At 40.3% G+C, this 25,598-nt stretch overlaps 1 protein-coding gene across 6 annotated transcripts in view; it reads left to right on the top strand.

Annotated features, from left to right (window-relative positions):
- Positions 1 to 397: 397 nt before the first annotated feature.
- Positions 398 to 25,598, top strand: part of glsb (glutaminase b) — a 53,362-nt gene continuing 28,161 nt past the window's right edge. For 4 of the 6 annotated variants that reach the window (XM_039817438.1, XM_039817437.1, XM_039817436.1 and 1 more), the window contains exons 1-8: positions 398 to 825; positions 10,441 to 10,537; positions 10,690 to 10,811; positions 13,228 to 13,357; positions 16,239 to 16,318; positions 17,826 to 17,989; positions 19,788 to 19,846; positions 25,023 to 25,055. In XM_039817438.1, the coding sequence (XP_039673372.1) occupies positions 518 to 825; positions 10,441 to 10,537; positions 10,690 to 10,811; positions 13,228 to 13,357; positions 16,239 to 16,318; positions 17,826 to 17,989; positions 19,788 to 19,846; positions 25,023 to 25,055 (993 nt within the window). In that variant the 5' untranslated portion in view covers positions 398 to 517. Of the gene's footprint in view, positions 826 to 10,440; positions 10,538 to 10,689; positions 10,812 to 13,227; positions 13,358 to 16,238; positions 16,319 to 17,825; positions 17,990 to 19,787; positions 19,847 to 22,330; positions 24,129 to 25,022; positions 25,056 to 25,598 lie in introns of those variants that run through there. The other 2 variants (XM_039817434.1, XM_039817439.1) reach the window with 2 other exon arrangements.

The following is a 25,598-nucleotide window of genomic DNA, read 5'->3' as shown; positions in this document are numbered from 1 at the left end:
GTGGTAGCAACATGCAAACATACCGTATTATTATGTCATTAAGACTAAATCAATTCAATTCACCTGCTAAAGAAGAACTGACATATTACCATATTAATTTAAAATAGCCTTTAGACCTACATTGCCGATACATGATCTCAAATCCAACAGGATATAATTACTAAACACATTTTGTAAAAACACTGTCATTAATATGGCTATATGACATTTATAAACAAATGCTATCAAATCCGTAAAAAAATTTTTTTAAATAACAAGAATTGATAGACACAAAGACACACCAATAGCAAACTTCAGAGCGTCATAAATGATGTGTGGACGCGGACATCATCGACGCCACCAATAGGAGCCGCGGGGGCGGGAACGGGCGCTTCTATTTATTTTTGGACGCCGGTGCTTCTGAGTCATCGCCTCTCAGACAGTCAACGTGGTTGAGCGCGTTTCTTAACAACTGTTCAGCTGCTACCGGACATTTTTGGAACCACGACGTTCTTTCTAATTGCCTGACAGGATTGAGATGTTCCAGTTTAGGTTTTCGATAGTGCTGAAGGAGTTGTTTGAAGCCACCCTCAAGCGTCCCTCGTCCGGCTCTAGACAGAAGACCTGGTCACCGACCCACCGCTGCTGCTTCGGCACCGCCTCCGTTGATGCCAGAACAATCTCTCCTCAACTCAAGGTCCTCCATGCCGCTACTTACCGCCCGGCGCTCCGCGCCGCGCCCTTTACCGCCCCGTTCCGCTCGTACTGCACAAAACCTGAAGGGGCCGTGGAGCTGGACGAACAGCTGAAGAAGGATGTTGTCAGCCCAGAAGAAGCCAGTGAAAAGTAGGTTTCAAGTACGGAACAAACTGCCTGACACCATGGTTATGATGGTACGGCGCTGGCGCTTATGGCGAGTTATGACGCACACAGGAGCAAGCGGATGTTCGCCAACCGTCACAAAGGCTGTGTCAAAAAAACGCATTAAATAGCGCTCAGTAAATAGCTAACTTAACACCCTGCATCTTAACATGTACGATACAGATGTATTGCTTATACAAAGAGAAAATAACCTCACTCAAAACACGTGTAATGTATAAGAATGAATAAGCTAGCTAGTATGGCCCATGTAGATAACGTTATGGCCTTACAGTAACAGCAGCTATCACAGCATGTGGGACTTATACCGGGTGCAGCCTCCGACGGTTTTGTGCCAAGTAGCAATATAAATACGCCGCCTTCAAATACCAACGCAGCAACTTAACCCAAAGTGAATTAGGATTTTAGTTGGCCGGCCTTGACCGGCTTTTGTAGCGTTAGGTTAGCTGTCTGTCCCCTGTAGATAATACGCAGCATTGTGAAAGTAAAATAGCAGCGTTTCTGTCACCGAGTCAGAGATGAAGTGGAGGATAAAAAACAAACCTCTCCATTCAAGTTTTATAAGTGAGCAGAGTTATAAACTGTATGTGCCCCCCCCCCCGGTGGTCAGAACACCCATTTTATCGATTGGTTATAAATATTGCTGCCTGGCTGGAGACCAGTCGAAACTGGTTTTTTTTTAGCATCTGGTGGTTTTCTAATGTGACCTTCTATTCTCCTTGGGTCACAGCGGCAGGGCTGGTCCAGACTAGTGACAATACAGTAGGACCGGGGTCTGATAGAAAGTGGAAAACCTTGAGCCTGTGTGGGGCTTCCACTGCTTCATGGGACAGTAATAAATAGACAATATAGTAAGTAAAAAAAAATGTAGGTCCCATGTTTTATATTTGTTAGCTTAATGCACAGTAGTAATTGTAGTAGTAGTTTTCCTATCATGTGTTGCTCTACCTATCATTCCCTGACATATTTGTCCTTTTCTTATAATGTCTGGAGAAGCACTGCCACTTCTGTATGGTGCTGTAGACATGAAACCTTAACCACCTTGCTATGTAAGTGACCACTCCATGTCCAAATTGTACTATTTGTCCTAGTCTTTGCAGTCTTGTCTCACTATTTATCAGAAATTTCAGTCTGAATTGCATTTTTATTTAGTCATTACAGAATAATGGACTTGTAAAAGGTTGAAGACAAACACGTTTAAGTTTAAAGACACATTTTGTTAGCAACACCTTTCAGAATATATATTTGACAAAATAGAATAACTTTTACCAGGTTAACAGATTTGAAGTGATAGTTAGTCTCAATGAGAAATATAATTACTCAAGGTATTTTATTTATGGAGTTTTTCCACAAAATAATGATGGTATTTACAGAGCTGTGCATTGCATTGTAAGAGTGAGGTGCAGTCTCCCATCCCATGACATCAGGGGGGCCTGCAGGATTATATTTCATAGTATGCACAATATATGCAGTATACTCAGTGAGCAACACTAAGAGAGATTGATTATGTTTTTTGTTAAAAACTAATACATCTAATGGCTGAACTTGTTCCGGACGTGTTTTCTGGGCTAAATTTAAACCAAGTTTTAGTTTGTATTTACTTTTAGTGTTACAGTAGTTTTAGTGTGTTTTTATTAGGGCCAGGTATAATGTCTCAGGCATATGCAGCTACATATACATTTAAAGTACATGGTTAGAGAATGGCCTTGAAATCCCAGTGAAACGGAATTTGGATAGTCTTTAGCTTCTGTACTGTGACTTATTTCCTAGTCAGATGGAACATTTGAGTGGCAAATCCTTTGCATTTGATTGAACTGCAACAATTAGATTAATTAGGATTAGAGTATAGCTCAGAATCAGAAATCAGAAAAAGGTTTATTGCCACAGTACATTTATGTGGAATTGGCCTTGGTGAATGGTGAAAACATAAACAAACAAACAAACAAACATATTAAACATTAATACGAAATAAACAATAAATACAGAAAAAAAAATATATATATATACAAAATACATACAAAGTACGGAGCTACCAGACTCTGGGGGCTACCATAGGGAGCTACTGGCTTCTGATTAGCAATGGCTCCACACAACCACTAAAAACCCGCCAGGAAGAACCCATCCCCCAAAACCCCTCTTAAAGTTTTTTGAAAAGGTTGTGTTAGGGGAAAGCCCCAGGTTACAGGTTGTTTCGTTCTTGCAGTAGAAAATGGCTATGAGTAGGAGTGCTGTTTCTGTCTGGTCCTGCGTCACATGAACCCTGAATCATTTCAGCACAAACATCTTTGCATTACGCTTGTGGTATGTTGGAAATGGCAACAGTATTTTTTTTTTTAATCTAGAGGGATAAACAAAACAGGTAGGCCTGTCATCACATGTTCAGATGCTTAGGACGGCAGTGACCTTGGAAACTAACGGTTCTCTAAATTTGAGATCAGTCCTGTGGCTCATATTTTATGGGTCAGCGGCACACAAAAAAAAGTGTTGTGGCACGTGATGACACCAGATTACTGAGGATGACTCACAAGCTCAACCTCGGAAGGAAATGCGGTTTATGACTCACATCCCATTGTGTGCATAAAGAATCAATCAACCTCATCTCTACTCTGAATCTTCTTGTAGTGGAAATTAATTGAAATGATTACATTTTTTGACACAGCAAGGTGTAGTTATCAAGCTGTAGACTGAGCTGTGAGGTAGTAGTGAATGAAGTTGGAAAGGCCGAACCATTGGAGCTGTTGTCTGGTATAACTGACAGGAAAATATAGTGCTAGATTGCTATTACCTTATTAAGGCATCACAGACATGTTGTACAGTAAAAACGTTCTTGGCTCACAGCCATCTATCCTGAGCAATGTATGGGCTCAGTTACAGCTTTAGTGGGTGGAGGAGGTGGATAGGATTAAGATATCAAAAACTGACAAATGACTGCTGTGATACACACGACACAAACGAAAAGTGAAAGACCCACTTGGTGTTAAGCTCTAACACACAGCTTAGTGAAGTGTGCTAAGTCACTGATGTGACCTTGCTTAGGATATTTCCACACTCTCCGGCCAGATAATTGAATGCCTTTTGAACCGTCCTATCTGCATCTCGAACATCGAGTCCATGTCGTCTCTCTTTCACAACTTTTAATCTATGGTAATCTTAGCATTTCTTGGGCCCCCTATTGTATGCACTATTATTTATGGTCCTGTGTCTCCCAAAACATGCACTTTTTTTACCGAAAAGCCAGCTAAAAGAACTGCAGAGAACATAGAGGATTGATGTAATCAAGCATGTTAAGATGGCTAGACCAGTGACGTGTGAGGTGACTCGAACAATACATGCACTGAGTGCTCTATGAATAAAAAAATACTGGCCATTTACACTGCACTGTAACCCCACAGACCTATAACTCCTCCAGAGCAAAAAAGAGATTTTAAAATCACAGTCTTTGCCTCGTATCCAGGAAACTCAAAGTAGTCTGCTTACACAGACAAGCAGTCATCCAGAGGCTAATGGACTGAGCCATCTGCCTGGGAAGAGGACGAGGATTTTTACATGTACCAATGTAGAGAAACTGGGTGTTTAAGGCTGTATTTATTCACACCTGATGTGTTTAAGCAGTTAAAACAGCCTCTGGTTTCGTTTGCCCATTTAGTTCAGTTCACACACCATCCACAAGATTATGTGATATGGATACGTGGCAGATATTAATTCTGCCATCTGCCCCATCTTGTTGCAGTCAGCTGTCCGTCCGTCCGTCAGTATTTATTACCAACCAAGTTCAGCTGCGAAATGTCAGGTTTAAACAAGTATCTCTGTATAAAATCTTGATGACCCAGAGCGCCGCGGGACTTGCTGTTAATCTCAGCAGAACTGTAGCTCCTTTGTGGTTTGTTTTCCACTGGGATTCTGTGTAGCGCTGACTATCCTGGAAAAGCCATTGAAACTGCCCAGAAAATGAGTTAAACTGAAGGACTACTACTGCTACTAAAAGGCCTAGAAGTAAAAAGGCAACATTTGGTCAATGTATATGTTTGGCTATAAAAGGAACTTGACAACGGATGTGAACACAGCCATTTTAATACTGACATTAATGCATCCACTCTGTGCATGGATTGTAGGATGTCAGCATAAGGTCAGAGGCCGATCTGAACAAACAACGACAACAATGGTGGAATACTTTGAAGAGAAACTTTTAGAATACATCAAAAATACAATAAACCTGTCAAGTATTGCCATTATGTTTACAGTGTTAATGTGACAAAGTTCTCAATGAAGGTATTCAGTTTCGGCCAGGGATTACTCAGCGTTTATCTGCTGCCTAGTTGATACACAAAAATTTTCCTCAGGTAAGGATGGGAACAATTCCTATCATGCTGTAGTCACTTTCATGAGCCTTAAAGGGACATTCCAGTGAGTTAGTATTGCACTTCTGTGAAGTTAGGGGACTGACGCCGCATGACTAATAAATTGATCCCGATGTGCCCATTTAATTGCCCAAATATTTCCTAATTTCCCCTCATGTTTTCTGCGGTGGCTGCACAAAGTGCGACTTGGGCCCTTTCACGCTTCACAGCACAAAGTGCACACTCTAGAAACAAACACTCTTCCCCAAACACTAAAAAGTGTGTCGGTGGTTAATGAGCTTTTCACAACCTTGAATAATTTCTCAGTCCCACTTGCAACGCACAGGATGTCTGAATCAAGATTGATGCTTTATCTTTCATTCTATCCTTAATTATTATTAATTATAAACATGTCACTGTCAGGTGTATCCTAGTTTGCCTTGTGACTATGCGGTGCACCTGTTGACAGCTGCACAAAAGGGCTGTTGTAGTGACAGATGTCAGGTCAGAAACACTCCCTTTGAATTAGGCATACCCTACAGACAGCATTTACGTTAAGGTCGCGGTTACCTTGGCTGTATGTGGAGTGTTTACTCTGTGGAGAGCAGAGGATGTGCCAAAAGAGATGAAGGCAGGGAGGAGGTGCAGACTGAATCCTGGAATTTCAAATGCTGATTTGGCCCATGTGCAGCACAGCTCATTGTTAGTGATGTTAGTGAGTATGTTTACATGCACACCAATATTCCAGTATTATTCAGAATATGAAAATATTCTGAATTTGATAGAGGTCATGTAAACAGCATATTCCAGTTGGATATTCCGAATAAGAACTTTTTCCAAATATAGCATTTTCCGATTAAGACATGGGGCATATTCCGGTATTATTCGGGTTTAAGAGGCATTCTTTGGACATGTATACAGCGCATTTGGAATATGTGTCTCAATCAGGTTTTTACCGCCAGTTTACGACCTCTTGCCTGTTTACGGCTTATGGTCAGCTCTGCGCGTTGCTATGGTTGCTGTACACAAACCAACCAGCCAACAGTTTGCAAGGCTGCAGACCCCGATAAGAAGGAGAAACACAGCTACTAGAAACATTATCAAAGGCTTGGATATCAGGTTTTTGGATAGTCGCACACATCGCTACGCCGACCTTTTCAAGGAGCTGGTTGAAGGAATGAAAGAGAGACGCTGTGTTTGCATGGTCCAACAAGTCTGCCACTGGTGGTAAACTTTGAAAAAATCATATTTTGCACGGCAACATGTAAACGGGAATATTAGTGGAATATTCACTTTCATTAGCCACGTAAACAGCTTAGTCGTAATATCGTCTTTTTCTGAATAAGGGCAAAAACCGGAATATTATGTTCATGTAAAGTTTGGCTTTTCATGGAAATTAACTTAAATGTTAAAGCTATAGAGCCTAGTTTCTGTCTCCCCAATGAGGAATTCTAAGTAAGGGTAACAAAACTTCTGTGTGGACACGGAGAATTAAAAAAACATGATAGACTCTTCAGAAGAGGTAATTATCTTTGCTTAATTTTCTTCGCGCAAAAGTCGCCGGATGACACAATCTTCTAAACACAGCCATACTGAGAAATACAGAGATAGTTTTGTGGCGCTGATGGTCTTAATTATCTTTTTATCATCTCATTTGGCAATGGCTTGAATGTAACAGACGTTCATTAATATAAAAAAGTCATGCACTAAAGCTTTAAAGGTTGCTTTGAACAACATTATGACTTCTTCAATGGCATGCACGGTCTCTAGAAATAGGATGTTAAGAGAGGGACAGTAGACCATACGGGGCTATAGGTATGGAGAGAAAATGACTTTGATTTGATAGGACAACCACATTTTGAACGCTGATTGTGTACTGAGCTGAGTTAGCCCCACTGCAGACCATGCTGCTGTGTCATGACAAGCGTGTGAACAGGCCACAGTGTTGGCTTTATTAATCCAAGAGCCACAGAGGGCTGGGCAGGGCTAAAGATGAGAAAATTCCTGGAATTTAGACCCGGTCCAACACTGCCGTCAAAGTTACGTGTCAGTCGACACGTAGTAGTGGGCCGATTGGGTTTGTGTAATCTAAATATTAGAGATACTGTACCAGTACTAAGTACTAAGCTGCATTCACTAATGGTGGTATTTGGTGTTGTCAAAAGATAAAAAAAGAATTCCAATTTGTCTTGTCTCTATAACACTTATTTCTGTCCTTCATTATTAATGCTTAGCAGGCGCAAAAGTTGTTAGAACTGCATTTCCCAACACACAGCGTTGGGAGCAGGTGAACCATGTAGCAAGGTTAAACAATAAGGGTTTCCCGATGGCCCGGGGCAAGTAAAACAACAAAAAGTACATATACTGTAACAACCCACAAAAAGTTTCAATAATTTTTTTCGATCATCATCGTATACATTTTTTTTATATCGTGCTGTTAAAGTATTTGCATAAAAAAAGTCTCATTTGCAGATATTATAGGTTTAGAAACTAAAAAATACAAATGTTCCAACTTAAACTCTATGACACAAGTAGAAATGAGGGCACGTGAAAATGTATGCGGTCAAACAAATTACAGGTAGAAACTACTGTCTTTCTGGTAAGTTAATTATTGCAATTAGATTTAATAGTTTTTCTTTTAAATAACAGCCTCCACTTTCAGTATTAACTTTAACATTGGAAATCACGATTTGTTGCTTTTGATAACCACTAATAAACCAGGCAAATGAAAAAGAACCTTAACTTTAAACCCTGATGTAATGACGTGATAAGTTATACCCCCACTGATGGTGTGTTTCCAGTAAACGGGTGCTTTGAGTGAAGGAGAGGTTGCTGTGCCTCCATTTCTGTGACATGTTGTAGGTCAACACCTCTAAAGTGTAACTGTTAGTTGAAACCTGCTTCTTTTTTTTATGTTTTGCTCAAGCTAAAGCATGTCATCAACAAACAATATCCTGCCACAGCAGATCTACACTAGTCTTGTTTCCATTCACCTATTTTTATGGGAAAGCTGTAAAGTAGGGCTGCCCCCTTTTAATTAATTAGTTGACAGTGTTTCCTCTATGTTGATAGCATAGAATTGAAGGGGGGGGTTTTTTGTAAAACACCACGCACCTCCGTTCCTTCAGCTGTTTATGAAAAGTGATAAAGCCGTAGAGCCGTCTGCTCTACTGAACTCAAGCGAACTGTCATTCGCTCTCTCTCCCCCTAGGGCATGCCCTAGGGTGAGCAGAGCAACTGAAACAGTGACAGGACGGCATCACTCGCAGTCATGGCAACCAAATAAACAACAGGGCAGTACTACTTCACTCAATAAGTGATAAACATCGATGAAAGCCGCGACACGAAATCTGCACTCACGCGGGTCCCGTGAAATTTGACAGCTACAGTTCATTGGAAAATAGTGTTGGGTGCGCTGACTTTGATGAATTTACTGTTTATCAGACCCCAGATGAGACAAGAAGCTAACGTTAGCTAACGCTGCTGTGACGGCCCCTCTGCCTCTGACTCCCGCTGCAGGAGAACGCTGTATTCCTCCGACACGCTGTATTAACGTTACTGATTTAAAACCGTTTTCCTGGTTAGTGGGGGTGCATACCGCTCAAAACGTAGCTAGTAATGTTCACTCAGCGTTTAGTTTTGTTGTTAAACTGTGTGTAAAATTAGCGGTGACGTTAAATCACCCTACGGTACCGTCTATTTGCTGGATGGTTTCAAGGTACACTGACGTCCAATTCACCCCACCCCGCCTCCGCTGAAAACACTGGTCAACTAATCGGTAGTTTTGGTCTTTGTCGACTAAAATTTCTCTAGTTGATTTGTCATTTTTTTAAATGCTATTTCATGCTCAATGACTTATTTCCGAGAAACGTATGAGCACATTTCTGGTAAACACAAGATTTAAAGTAGTGCTTTTGCATGATTCTTTGTAGAGAAACTACAGCGATCCATCGATTAGTCGACAAAATCATGTGAGTGTTAGTCGACTAAGAGTTTCTTTAGTCGAGGACAGCCCTACTGTGAATCAGTTTGTAGTTTCTTAATGCAGAGCTCTTTAGCTACCATCGGTTTTACATTGCATATTACACAGCTATAACACAGAGGAAAGTATATTTCAGTTTTGGACTTGGTATTTACTATAATCAATAGTACATAATTCTTATCAGGGCTTATCTCTACTACTTTAGCCCATTTCTGTTTCAGTCCAGCTTTAGTTCTGTCCTTATCTCCTGATTTCCGGTTTTAAAACACAATGATACCCATTAGGCACCACTGCCAACAGGAAACATTCAGTAATGTTGTCCTGCAGTATGAAGGCTGTTCCACAAACAGACACACACACCTCTGTGGCTAATGCTTACACTTGGATTGCATATTTGCAATGTGTGGCTCCAATCCCTCACTAATGTGATAAGACTATCAACAGCCACGGATAAGCTCTGTGTTTACACTGGCAAGACCGCTGGGAACAGGCTTTATAGTGGCTCGTGCTAAAGGGCAGTTCTTTTGCATATGAACCATGCCTTACTTACATTTACATAACAAATGTTACATTATATGTCATTTAGCTGACGCTTTTATCCAAAGCGACTTCCAATTAAGTACTTTCAACCTTGAAGGTAAAAACTCCAGACAACAAGTAGTAAGTGCAAGTACATTAGCTTCAAATAAGCAAAACTACAAAGAGCCAAATGAAAGTGCACTGTTTTTAGCCTTCAGCGGAAGATGCTTAGGCTTTCGGCCATCCTGATGTCAATAGGGAGCTCATTTCACCATTTAGGAGCCAGGACAGCAAACAGTCGGGATTTCATTGAGTGATTAGTTCTCCTTCACTGTGAGGGGGCAGCAAGCAGTTTGGCTGATGCAAAGCGGAGTGGGCGGGCTGGGGTATAGGGTTTGACCATGTCCTGGATGTGTGCTGGGGCTGATCCGTTCGTGGCCCCGTATGCAAGTACTAGTGTCTTGAAGCGGATGCGGGCAGCAACTGGTAATCAGTCAAAATCAAAATACTCAATACTATCGAATCGCAATACTTCTAGAATCCATAATTAATGAAAATCACAATACAAATCGAATCGTCCACCCACGTATCGTCAAAGAATCGAATCGGGACAAAAGCGTATCGTCCCGGCCCTACTGCTCATCCCATGTATCTTACTCCAGAGGTCACGCCGTTTTACGTTTTTTTGAGTACTTCATTCAGATGGGCTTACACATGTGTCTGTCTACCACTTTCCAAACCTAGGAGAAGAACTGCAGGCATTCTCCCCAGTTTGGAGGACTTGCTCTTCTACACAGTCGCAGAAGGCCAAGAGAAGATTCCTGCTCATAAATTTCTCACAGTAAGTCCTACGAATTCAGGTCAGCGTGATGCTTGGTGCTAATGTCACAGCATTAATAAGTGCATTAACACCCAGCTGATGTATTTTCACTTTTGATTGTTTCCTTTACATTGTTTCCATTCAGAGGTGTTTCTAAATACTCTTTATTTTAGGCGCTTAAAGCCACCGGGCTTCGCACTGGAGATCCCAGACTGAAGGAATGCATGGACACCCTTAAAGAAACTCTAAGGAACACAACAGATGGCGTTACACTGGACAGGCACCTATTCAAGAAGTAAGGCGTGTCTTATCTGGATGTTTTATCTCCATCATATACACCTACCACTTTTTTTAGTCAGGTTTCCCAGGAACCTTTTATATCTATCTTTAGCCTCAAAAAAGACTTTATATTGTACATTTTAATGACCATATTATTTTAATTCAAACATACTTACCGTATTTTCCGCACTATAAGTCGCACTTTTTTTCCTACTTTGGCTGGTCCTGCAACTTATAGTCAGGTGCGACTTATATATCAAAATATATATAATTGAACATGTTTTTAAATGTTAATTCATACTGAAGAAAAGTGTAAGAGAGGGCTTAAATAGGCTTGTGATACAATACTAGAAGCTACTAACTGAGAAAGAAAAGAGATAACAAACTGCAGGTAGTAAAATATGCAGCCGAAAACGTTAATCGAGCAGCAGAAAGAAAGTTTGAAATGAGGGAGAAACTTGTGAGGGAGACTGGCGAAAAGGTGACTCGTACTGCAATTAAGAAAACAAAGAAAGCTAATCGGCTAATCTCAGGCTGAAAGCAAGATGGCCAGAGCTGGAGGAAGGAGTCTGGAGGGGCTCGTCAACGGTGCAGCTACGTCTCCACGCCTTTTAATCCATCCATGCTCCACGCCCTGGTAGCTAGTTGTTCTGTGTGCTATTGTATAGTTGAATAACTTTTAATGTGTTACGTTAACAAACCGGACACCTACCGTATTCAGCCTGTTGTTCTGGGTGCTATTGTGTAGTTGACAGATGAAGAAAAAAAAAAAATTCTAAATAAATGCGACTTCTAGTCCGGTGCGACTTATATATGTTTTTTTCCTCTTCATGACTCATTTTTTGACTGATGCGACTTATAATCCAGGAAATACGGTAAATGTTTAAATTTGCATAATTGCAAAAATGTATCCATCAAAAAGCATTCAGGCAGCAATTCTGTTTTGTGTGAGTTGCAATAAATTCTATGATTGAGATCCTTCTATTCCTTAATAAGTAAGTAGATAGATGTAGATAGGATGTGAGGTTATGCAGCATTGCAATTATTGGTGGTTTCTTATAGATATTTCAACAAGATTCAACTATATGTTAGAAAACCAACCTTTCTAATACTTGAATGTAATGTATCTGCACAGACATAGTCTGGCTTAACAGATGTACAGTGTGGGTGGCTATCTCCTCCCCTTCTGCTATCTCCGCAGTCTATTTGTCCAGGGCACCGTCGCTGCATCTAGAGTTTAGCGGCGCCCAAAAAGATTGCGATTGGTTTAAAGAAATACAAACAACCCAGAGTGTTTTTTTTCCTGCCTATCCTAGAATGTCACCTCAGCCAGACCAGACTCCAGCGCTGTGGTCTGGCAGTGTGGGACTAGCGCAAACATAACATGAAGTGCCGTATTGCATAGTAATAAAGAATTTGAGTTAGTGTAGTCCAGTAACATGCTGTATGGTACAACAACCACTAGCTCTCTTCACCCCTCGAAGTCTGGAGTGGATGTCAGTATAGCTGTAAAATGCCCCTAAGATGTAGTTTTTACGTTAGCTTCGCAAGACTCTAGATTGGACTCAGTGGCAAGGTTATAATTTTCAATTAGTTTTTATTTTATTTTTGTTCATTTTTAGTGTTTGTGAGTTTTAGTTTCAGTTTTTATTTAGCTTCAGTTCATCAAAAATATATCTTTCACGTATTATTTCATTTAGTTTCAGTTTGAGTGTCCTATAATAACCCTGCCCCATGGGAAAAATCACAACTTCCTTCCTTTCTTAAAAAAAGAAAAAAGTGGAAGTCAGTAGATTTTTGTCTACAGGATGTTAATCATTATTTAGTTTCACTTCTAGTGTGTGTTTTGGTGCCATACTGGAAAACCATTGTTCTATAAGTACCACGCCCGTAGCCTCCAGTAGCTTCTCACAGGACGCTGATTGGTCCGAGTCACGGTGGCTCAGACACAAACGCATTACAGCATGAATGAAGCCTGACAAGAAGGATTTTCCTGTGATTTTGTGAGCCGGCGATTTTCGCGTGATCTCGTGAGGTAGTGAGAATCCAGCTGCCGTGCAAGGTAAACACCAAGGTGCTTCGCTTTTCTCAAATTGTTTGGTCGTAGTAACCTGTAGTAGTAACCACTAAAATGTGAGCATCAACACGTCCCGTAAACCCCTGGATATATGTCCCCGGCACCATGAACATGGTTTCCTACAGTCTGTGGCTCGATCATTTATCACTGTATGGGTTCATATTGGATCACACTACATGGATAAAAAAGCAGCTGATCAATATGTTTACGATGAAGCCTCTTCATCAGAACCTTTTCTTTACCATTCATAGAAGTTTGTCAGACTTCAGGGTTGCAAACTTGGTTGACAAACTTTTTCCTCCAATTGCATGCAGTCCTAGTGTTTTAGCATGCTATTTTGTGGTTTATTCATCAGGTGTGTCCAGAGCAACATTGTCCTGCTCACTCAGGCCTTCCGCAAGAAGTTCGTCATCCCAGACTTCCAGTCCTTCACCTCCCATATTGATGAGCTGTATGAGAGTGCCAAAAAGCTCACTGGAGGACAGGTGTGTCCTTTCATCCATGCCTCCTTTTCTTTCTCCCATCATAATGATTTTAGCCCATACAGATTCAGTTTGTTCTAACAGTGTGGTTTCAGTCTGCATTCAGCTGGTATCAGAGGTGTACATCAGTCCTTGATTACACATCCAGCAGCACTCTGATCTGATTGAAAACCACTGTATTAGCACGCTGCCATCCTACACTTAAAGGAAAAATCCACCCCAGGACAAAAATATCATAGTGGTGTTCCCAGCTAGCTGATACTTTCACATATTGGTGCAGGATTCTCGTTGGCAGCACATTTCTGTGTGTTGTGTCAAGTCACTTTAGGTGCTAGCTACAAAATTGTTGAGACATGCTGAAAAAGAGAGCAGCAACACTACGAAAAAAGAGGAGTCATGGTGATGATTAGGGCTGGGTATCGCCAATGATTTTCTAAATCGATTACGATTTACAAGTTCCAGATTCAGTTACATTTTCAATTGGATGTCAATTAGGTTATGGAAAATTCAGTTGCAATACCAGTTTAGCTTGGATGTAAAAGAGATTATCAGAGAGCTTCTGCTGTAAAGCAACAAGCAACCCTCAAATATCTTTTATAATGCACCAGGTCGACGTTTACATTAAGAATTGACCCCCAAAAAAGTTTGTTCAAAGTATTTTTTACTTATACATCCATGGTGAAAAGGCATATATTAAAAGACCAATTTCTGGATTTTATTAACCGATATCAGATCACTCAAACAAAAATTGGATTTAATGGGAGAATCGATTATTTTAACCCAGCCATAATGATGATTCCCAGATTATATGAACCCCCCCACAGTGAAACTTGCAGGTCTCGGCTTAAAAGCATCTGGCGACTCCGTAATATGTAGAGGAGGTGGTACATGTTAGTCTACAGCCTCCTGAGACCAACAGAAGAGTTTATTTAGCAGAAGAAGAGACCTTTTTCACAGCAGACATTTTGACTCATAAAAAGCAGGAAAAGCACAGCTGGAATTAATGACATTAATGGTGGCTGCGTTACATTGAGGTGAGCCATTTCCAGGGCATGCTCACTCAGTGACATTGCTTAGTTTTCAACTTAATGGAATGGAGCCATTAATGTTATTATTTACGCATGTGCTTTGACAAGTCAAATTGTCTGATGTGCAAAGGGTCTGTTAGCAAATAACTGAACTGAGCCTACATCCACACTAAACTGGCTGATTTTGAAAATACAGTACTGTGTTAAAATGACAGCTGTTCACACAAGTGATAAGATCTCCATTCACGCTGAAATGACTGAACCAAACAGCTTTAACTCTTTATCCTTGGCACCTTTTGGTCGACCACCAGCTAAACTGTGCATCACAGCCAATGAGAAATGTGTTTTTATTCACATATTTCTTTTGTTTTGTTTCTTTTGTCTGATAACTAAAAGAGCAAAAAAAAATCTGGATTTGATTATAGTTGAATGGATGCTGCGTGTTAACCTAGGAGAACAGTCATTTCTGTGTTTCTGCGCTAAGATGCTGATGAAATCATTATTTCATGAAGTTGAAAAAATCCAAATAAATACAGGTTCTTGATGACATCTGTGTGTATATATATATATATATATATATATATATACATACATACATACATACATACACACACACACACACACACACACACACACATATATATATATATGTATATGTAAATATAAATTAGAGCTGGGCGATATGGAAAAAATCTGATATCAGGATATGGTTGACCAAATACCTCGATATCGATATTGTAGGGTTGACAACTGGTGCTTACAAAAAACTATTTACTCAATGAGATGATTTTTGATAAATAATCATAATTAATGTGTATATAATTAAGTGGGTGGGGACACGCGGTGCGCGGTGGTTAGCACTGTTGCCTCACAGCAAGAAGGTTGTGGGTTCGTACCCGGTTGGCCCGGCCTTTCTGTGTGGAGTTTGCATGTTCTCCCCGTGTCTGTGTGGGTTCTCTTCCGGGTACTCCGGCTTCCTCCCGCCGACCAAAGACATGCGGGGCTAGGTTTATTGTTGTCCCTAAATTGTCCGTAAGGTGTGCATGTGTGAGTGAGTGGTTGTTCGTCTATGTGTGGCCCTGCGATGGACTGGCGACCTGTCCAGGGTGTACCCGCCTTGCTTCGCCGGCCGTATGCTGGGATTGGCTCCAGCCCCCCGACCCTGTCGTGTGGGATAAGTGGTGTGACATGGATGGATGGATGGATAATTAAGTGGGTTAAGGCAAATAATAGAAAAGATAGAACAGTCTGGTAAATTCAAACAATTACATCACTCTACTGTAATACAGCCATTAAAACCAGGAAAAGACAACATTTATGTCATATCACAATATTACGATATCCAAAATCTAAGACGATTTCCACTCTCATATAACGATATCGATATAGTATCGATATATTGCCCAGCTCTAATATAAATAACAGGGGAGTTGTCAAAGATCTCTGTTTTCATGTGTCAAAAACAATGATTTAGTGTGGAACAAAGTCCAAAATGGAGAGAGAGAAAAAGTGCTCAAATTGAGCCAGCTTCAGTGTTGATGTACTGAAGCAAAGAAACATCTCTGGGGATTGTCATCATGGAAATGCGGGAAATGACTTGCCGTCATAGGGGAAGGAGATAAAATGCACAAAGTAAACAGAGCACTTTGTCCTAAAGTAACTCCCTTTTCCTCAGGGAGTTACCACAGGACTTTTCCTCTCTCCTCAACTGATGAGGATTTGACCTGTCAGTTGTTTTTGTGTATCGCCAGTGGCGTTAGCTTTTCATTTAAACCTGAGCCCTAGGCAGACGTCAGCGGTGTAAGGTGAGCCGCTGCTGTGCCGACACTCTTTCAGCTGCCGTACCTTTCTTTCAGGTTGCAGACTACATTCCTCAGCTCGCCAAATTCAGCCCTGACCTGTGGGCCGTCTCTCTGTGCACAGTGGACGGACAGAGGTGAGACCGAGTCAGGAGCAGCACCAAGTATTAAAGGGATACTGTGATGTTTTTTAAATGTTTCTATGATGTCTCTAAGTTAACATTATAATGGCAGCTCTGTGCTGCGTGCATTCCTGATTGAAATCACTGAGTCCAGATTACCGTAGGTCAACTCATGACCAAATGGAATCCAGGGGTTTCAGTGAGGAATGCTAACAAGTAGGGCTGGGCGATATGGAGAAAATCAAATATCAGGATATTCTTGACCAAATATCTCGATTTTGATATTGCGACGATATTGCAGGGTTGACTGTCTGTGCTTTCACAAAATATTTTCACAATGAGATTTGTGTTAATAATCATCAGTAACGTAGATATAATGTTTAAGTGGGTAAAGGCAAATAATAGAACAGCTAGAACGGTCTGGTGGGTTCAGAAAATGACATCACTTTACTGTAATGCAGCTTTTCAAACCAGGAGAAGACGTGGCCGGATTAGCTCAGTTGGTAGAGTGGGAGCCCATATACAGAGGTTTACTCCTAGACGCAGCGGCCGTGGGTTCGACTCCGACCTGCAGCCCTTTGCTGCATGTCATTCACCCCTCTCTCTCCCCTTTCATGTCTTCAGCTGTCCTGTGGAAATAAAGGCCTAAAAATGCCCCAAAGAATAATCTGAAAAAGACAAGACTGAAGACATATTACGATATCCAAAATCGGAGATGACATATAGTTTTATATCACGATATTAATAAATTATCGATATATCGCCAAGCCCTACTAACAAGCCAGTTCAGATTTCTTTTAACTGCAGTTTAGGAAACCATTCATCGTGTTTATTAGTATTAGTAAAACATTGCGTTTGTAACTGTTGAATGAAATCCCCCTTGAGTTTGTGAAATGCGTTTAATCTAAAGTGCCACGATGATTCATGATCCGTAGTTGGGGCTTTACTTCATGTCATGGGGGTGGACAGAATAAAATGAAACATTAACATTAGTAGTACTATTAAATATAGTTTAACAAACACTCTTTGTGAAGAAGAATGTATGTTGTATAAGTGTTGATTCAACTCTTTGGTTAGATTTATTGCAGGCCATTACATCATGTTGTACAGGTGTTGTGTTTTCAGTGTAAATGTCCTTGTATTTCCCAGTAAAAACCAAACTAGTCCAAGGAGACAGTCCAAAACCTAGTATGATAATGTCAGCGTGTGTTTTGATCAGCACTGTTGTAAAATTCCATAGGTGTGTATATTTGTTAAGTTTGTGTAAGAGTGGAAGTCATAAAGATAACATGGGACTGAATGAATCGTAATCATGCCGTAAACACGCTGTTACTGAAGTTTATGGGTTTCCCTTAACACACATTATTACTATGAAATGGCATCTTCTTAATAGGCTTTTACTTTTGTGTATCTCTTTCCTTTTGTAGTCTGTTCATGTTTCTCATTTGCAATTTGTTTCTAATCACTGACATTGCAGCGGGTCTGCCTACTTAGATAACTTGTTATCTTTTTTCTTTTGTAGGCACACTGTAGGAGACACCAAGGTCCCTTTCTGTCTGCAGTCCTGTGTTAAGCCTCTGAAGTACGCTGTGGCTGTCCATGACCACAGCACAGAGTATGTGCACAGTTTCATTGGGATGGAGCCCAGTGGCCTGCGCTTTAATAAGCTCTTCCTGAGTGACGATGGTGAGCCATTAGACTTTTTTTTTTTTTTTTTTCTACCGTCTGTGAGCTTATCGGCCCATGCACACTTTTGTTTCTCTTCAAAATGTGGCGGTGGAGCCCTAATACAAGTTTGATAATGGGGCCCTGAGGTTGTTGTGTTTGTTGTGTAAGCGGATCACACACCAATGAGAACATGTTGGTGATGCAAGCGCTGCACTTGAACTCGTTCACTCTGAGGGAGGAAGGCTTCCTCTCATCTGGTCGTTACATTTGCCCGGCATTACTGGAACTAAAGAGGAAGAGAGCACAATTCACAGAGCTACACATGGAAAAGGGAGGCGACAACTATCTCTTGGTTTAAATCTCCTGTAGGGGAATAAGTCAGAGGTCAGGTGACATCCCCAGCTGGCAAATGATTAGCAGGACTGCAAGACTCACTTTATCCTAATTTTTACATTAAGAACAAAAAAAAAGAAAATCTAACTTTTGACTCAGTGCTGCTTGGTGAGAACCATACAACTCCACACACATTTAAAACCTCAACTCCTGCCTGACTATAACTAACATTCTGTTAATTTATTGAAATGCATTGTTTCCAGCTGGATTTGTATTGTAGTCACTTTTTGTTTGCTCCAAGTCAGCTGTCAGTCAACGAAACTACACACCTAGTTCAGAGAATAACATAGCAGAGATACAATCAGGGCAAGTTTCCAAACAGACTTTGGGAGCTTGCCAAGCTATGTGCGTGCCAAAATCTACAATCCTATCAACATAACACACTCAGTCACGTGCCATGCTTCTTTTTCAGAACAAAACTATAGATTCAATACATTCTACTGCTGTAGGACAGTATGAAATATATAAATAAAGAGAACAGGACATGTATTACTGGTAGGACAGTATGAAATATATAAATAAAGAGAACAGGACATGTATTACTGGTAGGACAGTATGAAATATATAAATAAAGAGAACAGGACATGTATTACTGGTAGGACAGTATGAAATATATAAATAAAGAGAACAGGACATGTATTACTGGTAGGACAGTATGAAATATATAAATAAAGAGAACAGGACATGTATTACTGGTAGGACAGTATGAAATATATAAATAAAGAGAACAGGACATGTATTACTGGTAGGACAGTATGAAATATATAAATAAAGAGAACAGGACATGTATTACTGGTAGGACAGTATGAAATATATAAATAAAGAGAACAGGACATGTATTACTGGTAGGACAGTATGAAATATATAAATAAAGAGAACAGGACACAATTTTTCTTTCTCTTCTCTGATTCGTTCCGTTTTGTTATCTCTATTTCTTCACTTACACTGTCACTCTGTCGAAACATGCACACGCGTGGTACGCTCCATAGGGTTGGTTACGTAGTGGACCCGTGCGCTGACGTGCACTAACATGTGCAAGTGGCATGGTAACTGGCCAATGAAACATGATCATTACAGCATTGCGGGCTCTAAATCAAACACAACTAAGCCACACAGCCAACTGACAGGACGCAGCGCTCCACAAAATAAACTAAATATTGCAGACTTATCGCGACACTTTTGATATAATATTGCACAACGTGATATTGCGATAACGACATTGAGTCGATATATGTTTCACCCCTATTTTGTACATACTTAATCGGTGTAAATATTTGTATCTGTTGTATCTTGAGTCAATGTGTGCTCAACATGTGTTTAATTCTCATTGTTTGATGTGTCTATATACAGGCTCTCATACATGACCCAGCGTTTACACTTTGGTCCTCTACAGCATGCTAACTGAGCACTTGTTGTTTTGCAGATAAGCCCCACAACCCTATGGTGAATGCTGGCGCTATAGTTTGCACTTCACTGATAAAGGTAAATGCAGTACCACCTTTTTTCCCTCCGTCATGTGTGTTTTTTTGTGTGTGTGTGTGTGTGTGTGTGTGTGTGTCTCATGTCGACTGAAACCTTAGCAATAAAACTCCTTGTATGGTGGGTATCAGTGAGCTGCTTTATCTAGTAGATATAATGAAGGTTAACATGAATATTGGTAGCAGATAAGATGTGACTGTTTAACAAATAATGCAGATTTTACACCCTGTCCACACTCAGACTTTGTGGTATTGTTACTTAATCAGTTGACTATAGACTTCCCAGTGTGTTCAGACATTTCTGACTCATGACTCGGCTGGAATCATTTCTAGGTCACTACCTTAGTCCACTGCCATGTGTCTTGTTTGGGTGATTAAGACCTGTGCTAATCCTTCCTGAAGGCACTTATCCGCCCCAGCGGCACACATGCTCTGAAAATAACCTGGACAGAGAGCTGGTCAAGTGCAAGGTGCACACGGACATGGCCCAGTTCTCTCATTAGGAGAGATAGGAAGTCAGATTATTAATCCTGATCACCTAGCACAGCTCCTCCTTCTTGTCACCAGAGTTTGGTGTCACACCCTTTGGAATTTCTCCGTGTGAAGACAGATTGACACATGATTCAGAAATGAATCACCCGTCATCCATCAAATTAAAATGAGCTGCAGCTGAGCTCACAGCTTCACTCATAACACCTTCAATACCAGCTTTGTCTATAGGTTTTTCACATTGGTAGTGTTAGATTCTTAAGCTCCTTACAGCTGTTAATGATCATTCTCAGGTTTGATTTTACATTCTTTAACCTTACCAGGCTCTCTTTACATAATTAGTGCAAGCATTGAATTATTAGCACTCACACAGACCCAGAGCTGTCTATAAATACCTTCTTACAGCTGAAAGACTTTATCGCAGGTGTTTGCTTTTTAATATCTTGAAACAAGCTTATGTTTGCCTTATTGAATTACGGATCTTTGACACATTCTCTGTTAATTGCCCTAAAATTCTCAACGCCACGGATTGGTATTCGATTGAAGCTTTTTCTGGAGATGACCTTATGTTATGCCAAGCTGTTGTCCCAAGCACTTAGACTTTGAACTGAATTTGTATTCATTCATGTTATGACGTTGTAAGAAACCATGTGCTACCAAAGCTTGGAGATGTGATTACTAAGTGTTTTTATTTTACTTGAGGAGGACGCAATCTAGAGAGGAAACATAATGAAATCTCCGTCCTGTAGACGGTGCCAAAATCCTCCCCTATGTATGACGAAGCATGCTGAAGCATGTGGCCTGTTTGATCTTGATTTGATTTGGGACCTCTTGTACTCTCTGTTACAAGTCTCAGGGTCTGGGACCTGTGTGTTTTCAGTGTCCACATGTTAAAATCCCATTCCCTCTTTTCACCTGTGCTTGTTGTGCATTACCACCTTGCAAATATAACACTATTCAACTTAAATATAGTTTGCCTCATATTCTCGACCAAGTAGTTTCTGTAGACGGGGAACTCCTTTTGACACATTGACATTTATCTGCAATTGTTGCCTTTTGAGATTAAATATTGCGCTGTTGTTATACCATAACAGCAAACCACATTGCAGTCACTCAAACTGGAGTCAATGATGACAGATTTTTATAAGTGGAGCAAGTGGTTGTACTCTCTTAATCCCAATAAAGGACTAGATATAATTGTGCCTTTTTATTGTGCATTTAAAACAAAGATGACAACACAGTTGTCGCAGTAAGCCATTTTACAATGGCATGTTTATGAAGTCGGTTCCATAAAGTTAATTTTTAAGCAAAGGGCTACAAATGACCTTTCGTAGTGGTGCTCAGCAACATTTATGCTTGTGGGGCAAAGGGCTAATCAATAATCCATTGAAAGACCATTAGAATAATGTATAAATAAATAATAATCTTCCATGAAAAATGTGCAGGACAAAGGTAACTGCATCATGTGTCAAAAAGCCATTCACATCTACGTATGCAGGCATTGAGACGCCCACAGTTTTCTACCAAGAAGAATTATAACTGATAAATATTGTACTATAATTGACTACCAAGACAGCTCGAGAAAACATTGGACCTCGATTTTAAAACTGCCCACATTTGTATAAAACCCAAACATCTGGTCTGTCTTAGCAGCCGTTAGATCTGATCTGTAACCAGTGATGTTTAGAAGCCAACTGTCACTTCTTCGTGTGATTTTATTTTTTTGTTTTAAAGGGATACGCCACCGTTTGTTGAAATAGGGCTTATCACGGTCTCCCCTAGCTGTAGCTCGGTGGGCCAACGCATTTTTTGTGCATGCAGTTTTAGTCCGGTGCCACACCAGCAGCGCCGCCGCTAGTTAGCTTAGCGTAGTGAATGGAATCCTATGTTAGCATGTTGTGAGTAAAAGTGAGCCAACAGAAGACAAAAAAAACAACCTAATTACTTGCACTGAGACAAAAAATGCGTTGGCCCACCTATCTACAGCCAGGGGAGACCGTGATAAGCCCTATTTCAACAAACGGTGGCGTATTCCTTTAACAAAGTGTACAAGACACAACAGGTGCTGTCATTGAGGCGTCTTTCTGTTTGTGTTGCTGTCGTCGCACAACTGCTCAACTTTCAAAGGTGTGAAGTCACAAAAGGCAAACTCTAGGATTTATAGTTGTTAGCCAGTTAGCAATTTGAGTAGAAGGTAAATTGTGTTAAATGCTGTACTAAAATACACATAAGTCATCACAGTCAGCGGTGAGTAAGTTGGCTTTTAGTAGTGGTTTAGTAGTTTTTTAATAGTTCAACATTTTAGGAAATACACATTTAGCTTTCTCAGAAAGTAAGATGAGAAGATTATCAATTTATCAATCAATTTAGGGCATCGTTTTGGTTTTATGGCCTGCAGCTCTCCGGTTTTGCTCACTTTCTCAGCTGTCATTAACGTCGCTTTCAGCTGCAGCAGTAAAAGGTTGTAAGTAAACCACTACATGCACAGCACCAAACAGCAGACAGACAAAGTTAGCGACTAGATGAACATAGTGGAGCATTTAGCAGCTAAAGAGCCAAAAGAGAGAGCAGCTAGAGACCAAAAACAGCTAAAAGGAGAGTTAATACTGAGCTAACACGACTCCCAATAAATTCTAATCTTGCTTTGTAAGCAACTGCTTACACATTCTGCACAAAATGTCAAAAGTTCACACGGCAATGTTGTGTTTACAGCTTGTATTGCTGGCACCAAGTGGCAAAAAAAAATTAATTAATGCTGCTGCAATTCAAAGCTGGAGGCCAGACATGTTTAGCTAGCTTAGCAAAAAGACTGGAAGCAGGGGGAAAACGGCTAACCAGGAATGTATAAATGACAATTTGAGGTATTGGGGGGTTGCTGCTGTTTTTTAGCGAGTGTCGAAGGATATGGTTGGTGAGCACAGGGTATGGTTTTGGACTGTGAGAAGCAGTGTGATGATGAGTTATGTGTTTTGAATAGTTCCAACACATAACTCCCTCTAAAGAAATGCAATACTTTGAGCTTTAGTGTTGGTAGGTGTGCTTCTGAACACGCCACCAAGCTAGCCGATTCCCTCTGCTTCACTCTTTATGCTAAACTAGCCAAACGCGTTCGACATGAGATTATTATTGATCTTTTCATCTCACTCTCAGAAAGAAAGCACATAAAATGTTGAACTAATTCTTAAACATTGCTGGCAGTGGTGTGAGCAGATCTTTACTGGGCTAAGATAAAGCAGAAGAACATTCTTTGTATTTTAAATCATCTATTTCAGGAAAACTACTCTTCTATTCTTTATAAATACCACATAGTCCAGTGAGGAACTCCTTTTATACTCAGGAGCCTAGCTGTACTCCTGCGCTCACAGTAGTCAAGTCAAACTACAAACTACACTTTGTAGTGTGTGGATAATTATATGTGCAGGTTACTCTTCCACCACCCAGCAAACCTGTTGCTGCATAAGTCACATTACAGAAGTGAATCAAAGACATCACCTCACATTTGCAAAGCCAATCACGTGTGTGTCTGTGTCCATCCGCCCACCATTGCCATCAGTGTCTCAATGTGTTGTTTTTTTTCTATAATGAAGCACGAATGTCAAGCCGTTGGTCAGGTTGCTCAGTTAGCTTTAACCTTGGTGGGAAAACTATGGGATGGTTGCTGTGGCAGAATGCCCCAAACTGTTGTTACATGGTGCTTGAAGGCTACATGTTGTTGCTATTTTTGTATGTTGTTGCATATTTTCCAGACTTAGGAACTGTGGGAAATAATGACTGCTGCTGCAGGTCAAATGACGTTGGTAATTTTTTCTTCCTTTTCCATATCTATCTCCTCGCACTCTCCCAATCCCCTGATCCCTCCCCCTCCCCCTCTCTTCTCTCTTTCTCCTCCAATCAGCTCTGTAGAATCCCCCCACCCCATTTTGTGACTCTTTAACACCTCCATCAGTGTCACTTGCTTTTTCTTCTGCACAGTATAGTGTAGAATTTAAAAATGTACTGTTAGTCACACATAAAAGCATTCGTCTTTTTAAATGTAAAGTTACAAATCTTTTCACACCATCCAAACCATAAATAGTTCAGTATTGTTATATTTGAAACTAATGCTATAGTACTTTTAAAATGTGCATGCGTGTCCATTTTTCTTTTGCTGTTTACTTTGGTGGAATAGGCAGCATCAATGAGCTTGATAAATGTACACTGAGCTACAAGCTGTGATTTTATTCTCAGAGGAAAACCATTCCTTCCTTCCTTTTCGGCTAACAGGCTCTTTGCACGTGAAACGTGTTGACCTAGAGTAGACGCACATCCGCAAAACACACAAACACACACGCGTGCCTGCATTATGGTCACCCATAATGCATACTTGCCTGCATACACCCACACATACTTTATGTAGAAACATACACACAGTCAGGGCTGCTTCAGATTTTGAAAACTACCCTATTTGTAACCTATTGGCAAGCCAATCTTATTAATATTGTGTATCTTCTTGTATAATTCTTGGCAAAGCTCATGTGTTTTTTTACATTTTGTTTGTAATAAAATCTTTTCACGTCTTTTCTAATCCTGTAGTTTTAATTTGTCAACATTATTATCATTTTAGTCTAATCTTTTATGATGTTGTGCTTGCTCTGCAACATCCCGTGGTGAATGAACTGTACTAACTGCTTCTTCTTTTGTTCTCTCCTCAGCAAGGTGCAAGCAACGCAGAAAGATTTGATTATGTAAGTATTTGAAGTCAGGCTTTGAAGCCGAGTTAACTTTCAAGTACTTTGTGAAGAGTCTCCTTGTGAGGAGGATTATGTCTGGATGCCAAATTATTGTTTAAAACTTTTTTGAAAGTTTTTTTCCCCCAAAATTAAAATATGTCTGCAAATATACAGTATATGGTTCCAACATATTATTAGCAAAAATAAATCAGCCTATTTGTAAAAAAAAACAACAACCTCAACAACATTGATTATAGGCTTATTGGCCTACAGGAAAGGTATCCACTACGGTAGCCATCCACAGATACAGTTAAGCTTCTGGATTCACTGTGCCTTCAACATGTATGTTTGACCTTAAAACATGATGATATATGAAGATTTAAATAGAAGCTTAGTATTGTATGCACCATAAAAAGGTATGTGTAAAGGCTTTAGGCCACCCTACACTATATTATTATTGTAGACCCATGCAACTCAGTTTTATACATTATTAAAGTAGTAGGGGGTCCCTTCTCGGTCCTCGGCCTAAAAAACGTCAAAGACCCCTGCTTTAGAGAG

This window comes from Perca fluviatilis, chromosome 12, assembly GCF_010015445.1.
Source record: "Perca fluviatilis chromosome 12, GENO_Pfluv_1.0, whole genome shotgun sequence".
In the NCBI taxonomy this organism is placed as follows: Eukaryota; Metazoa; Chordata; class Actinopteri; order Perciformes; family Percidae; genus Perca; species Perca fluviatilis.
Note: the sequence above shows the minus strand (reverse complement) of the source record. Positions and strands in the feature narration are given on the sequence as shown.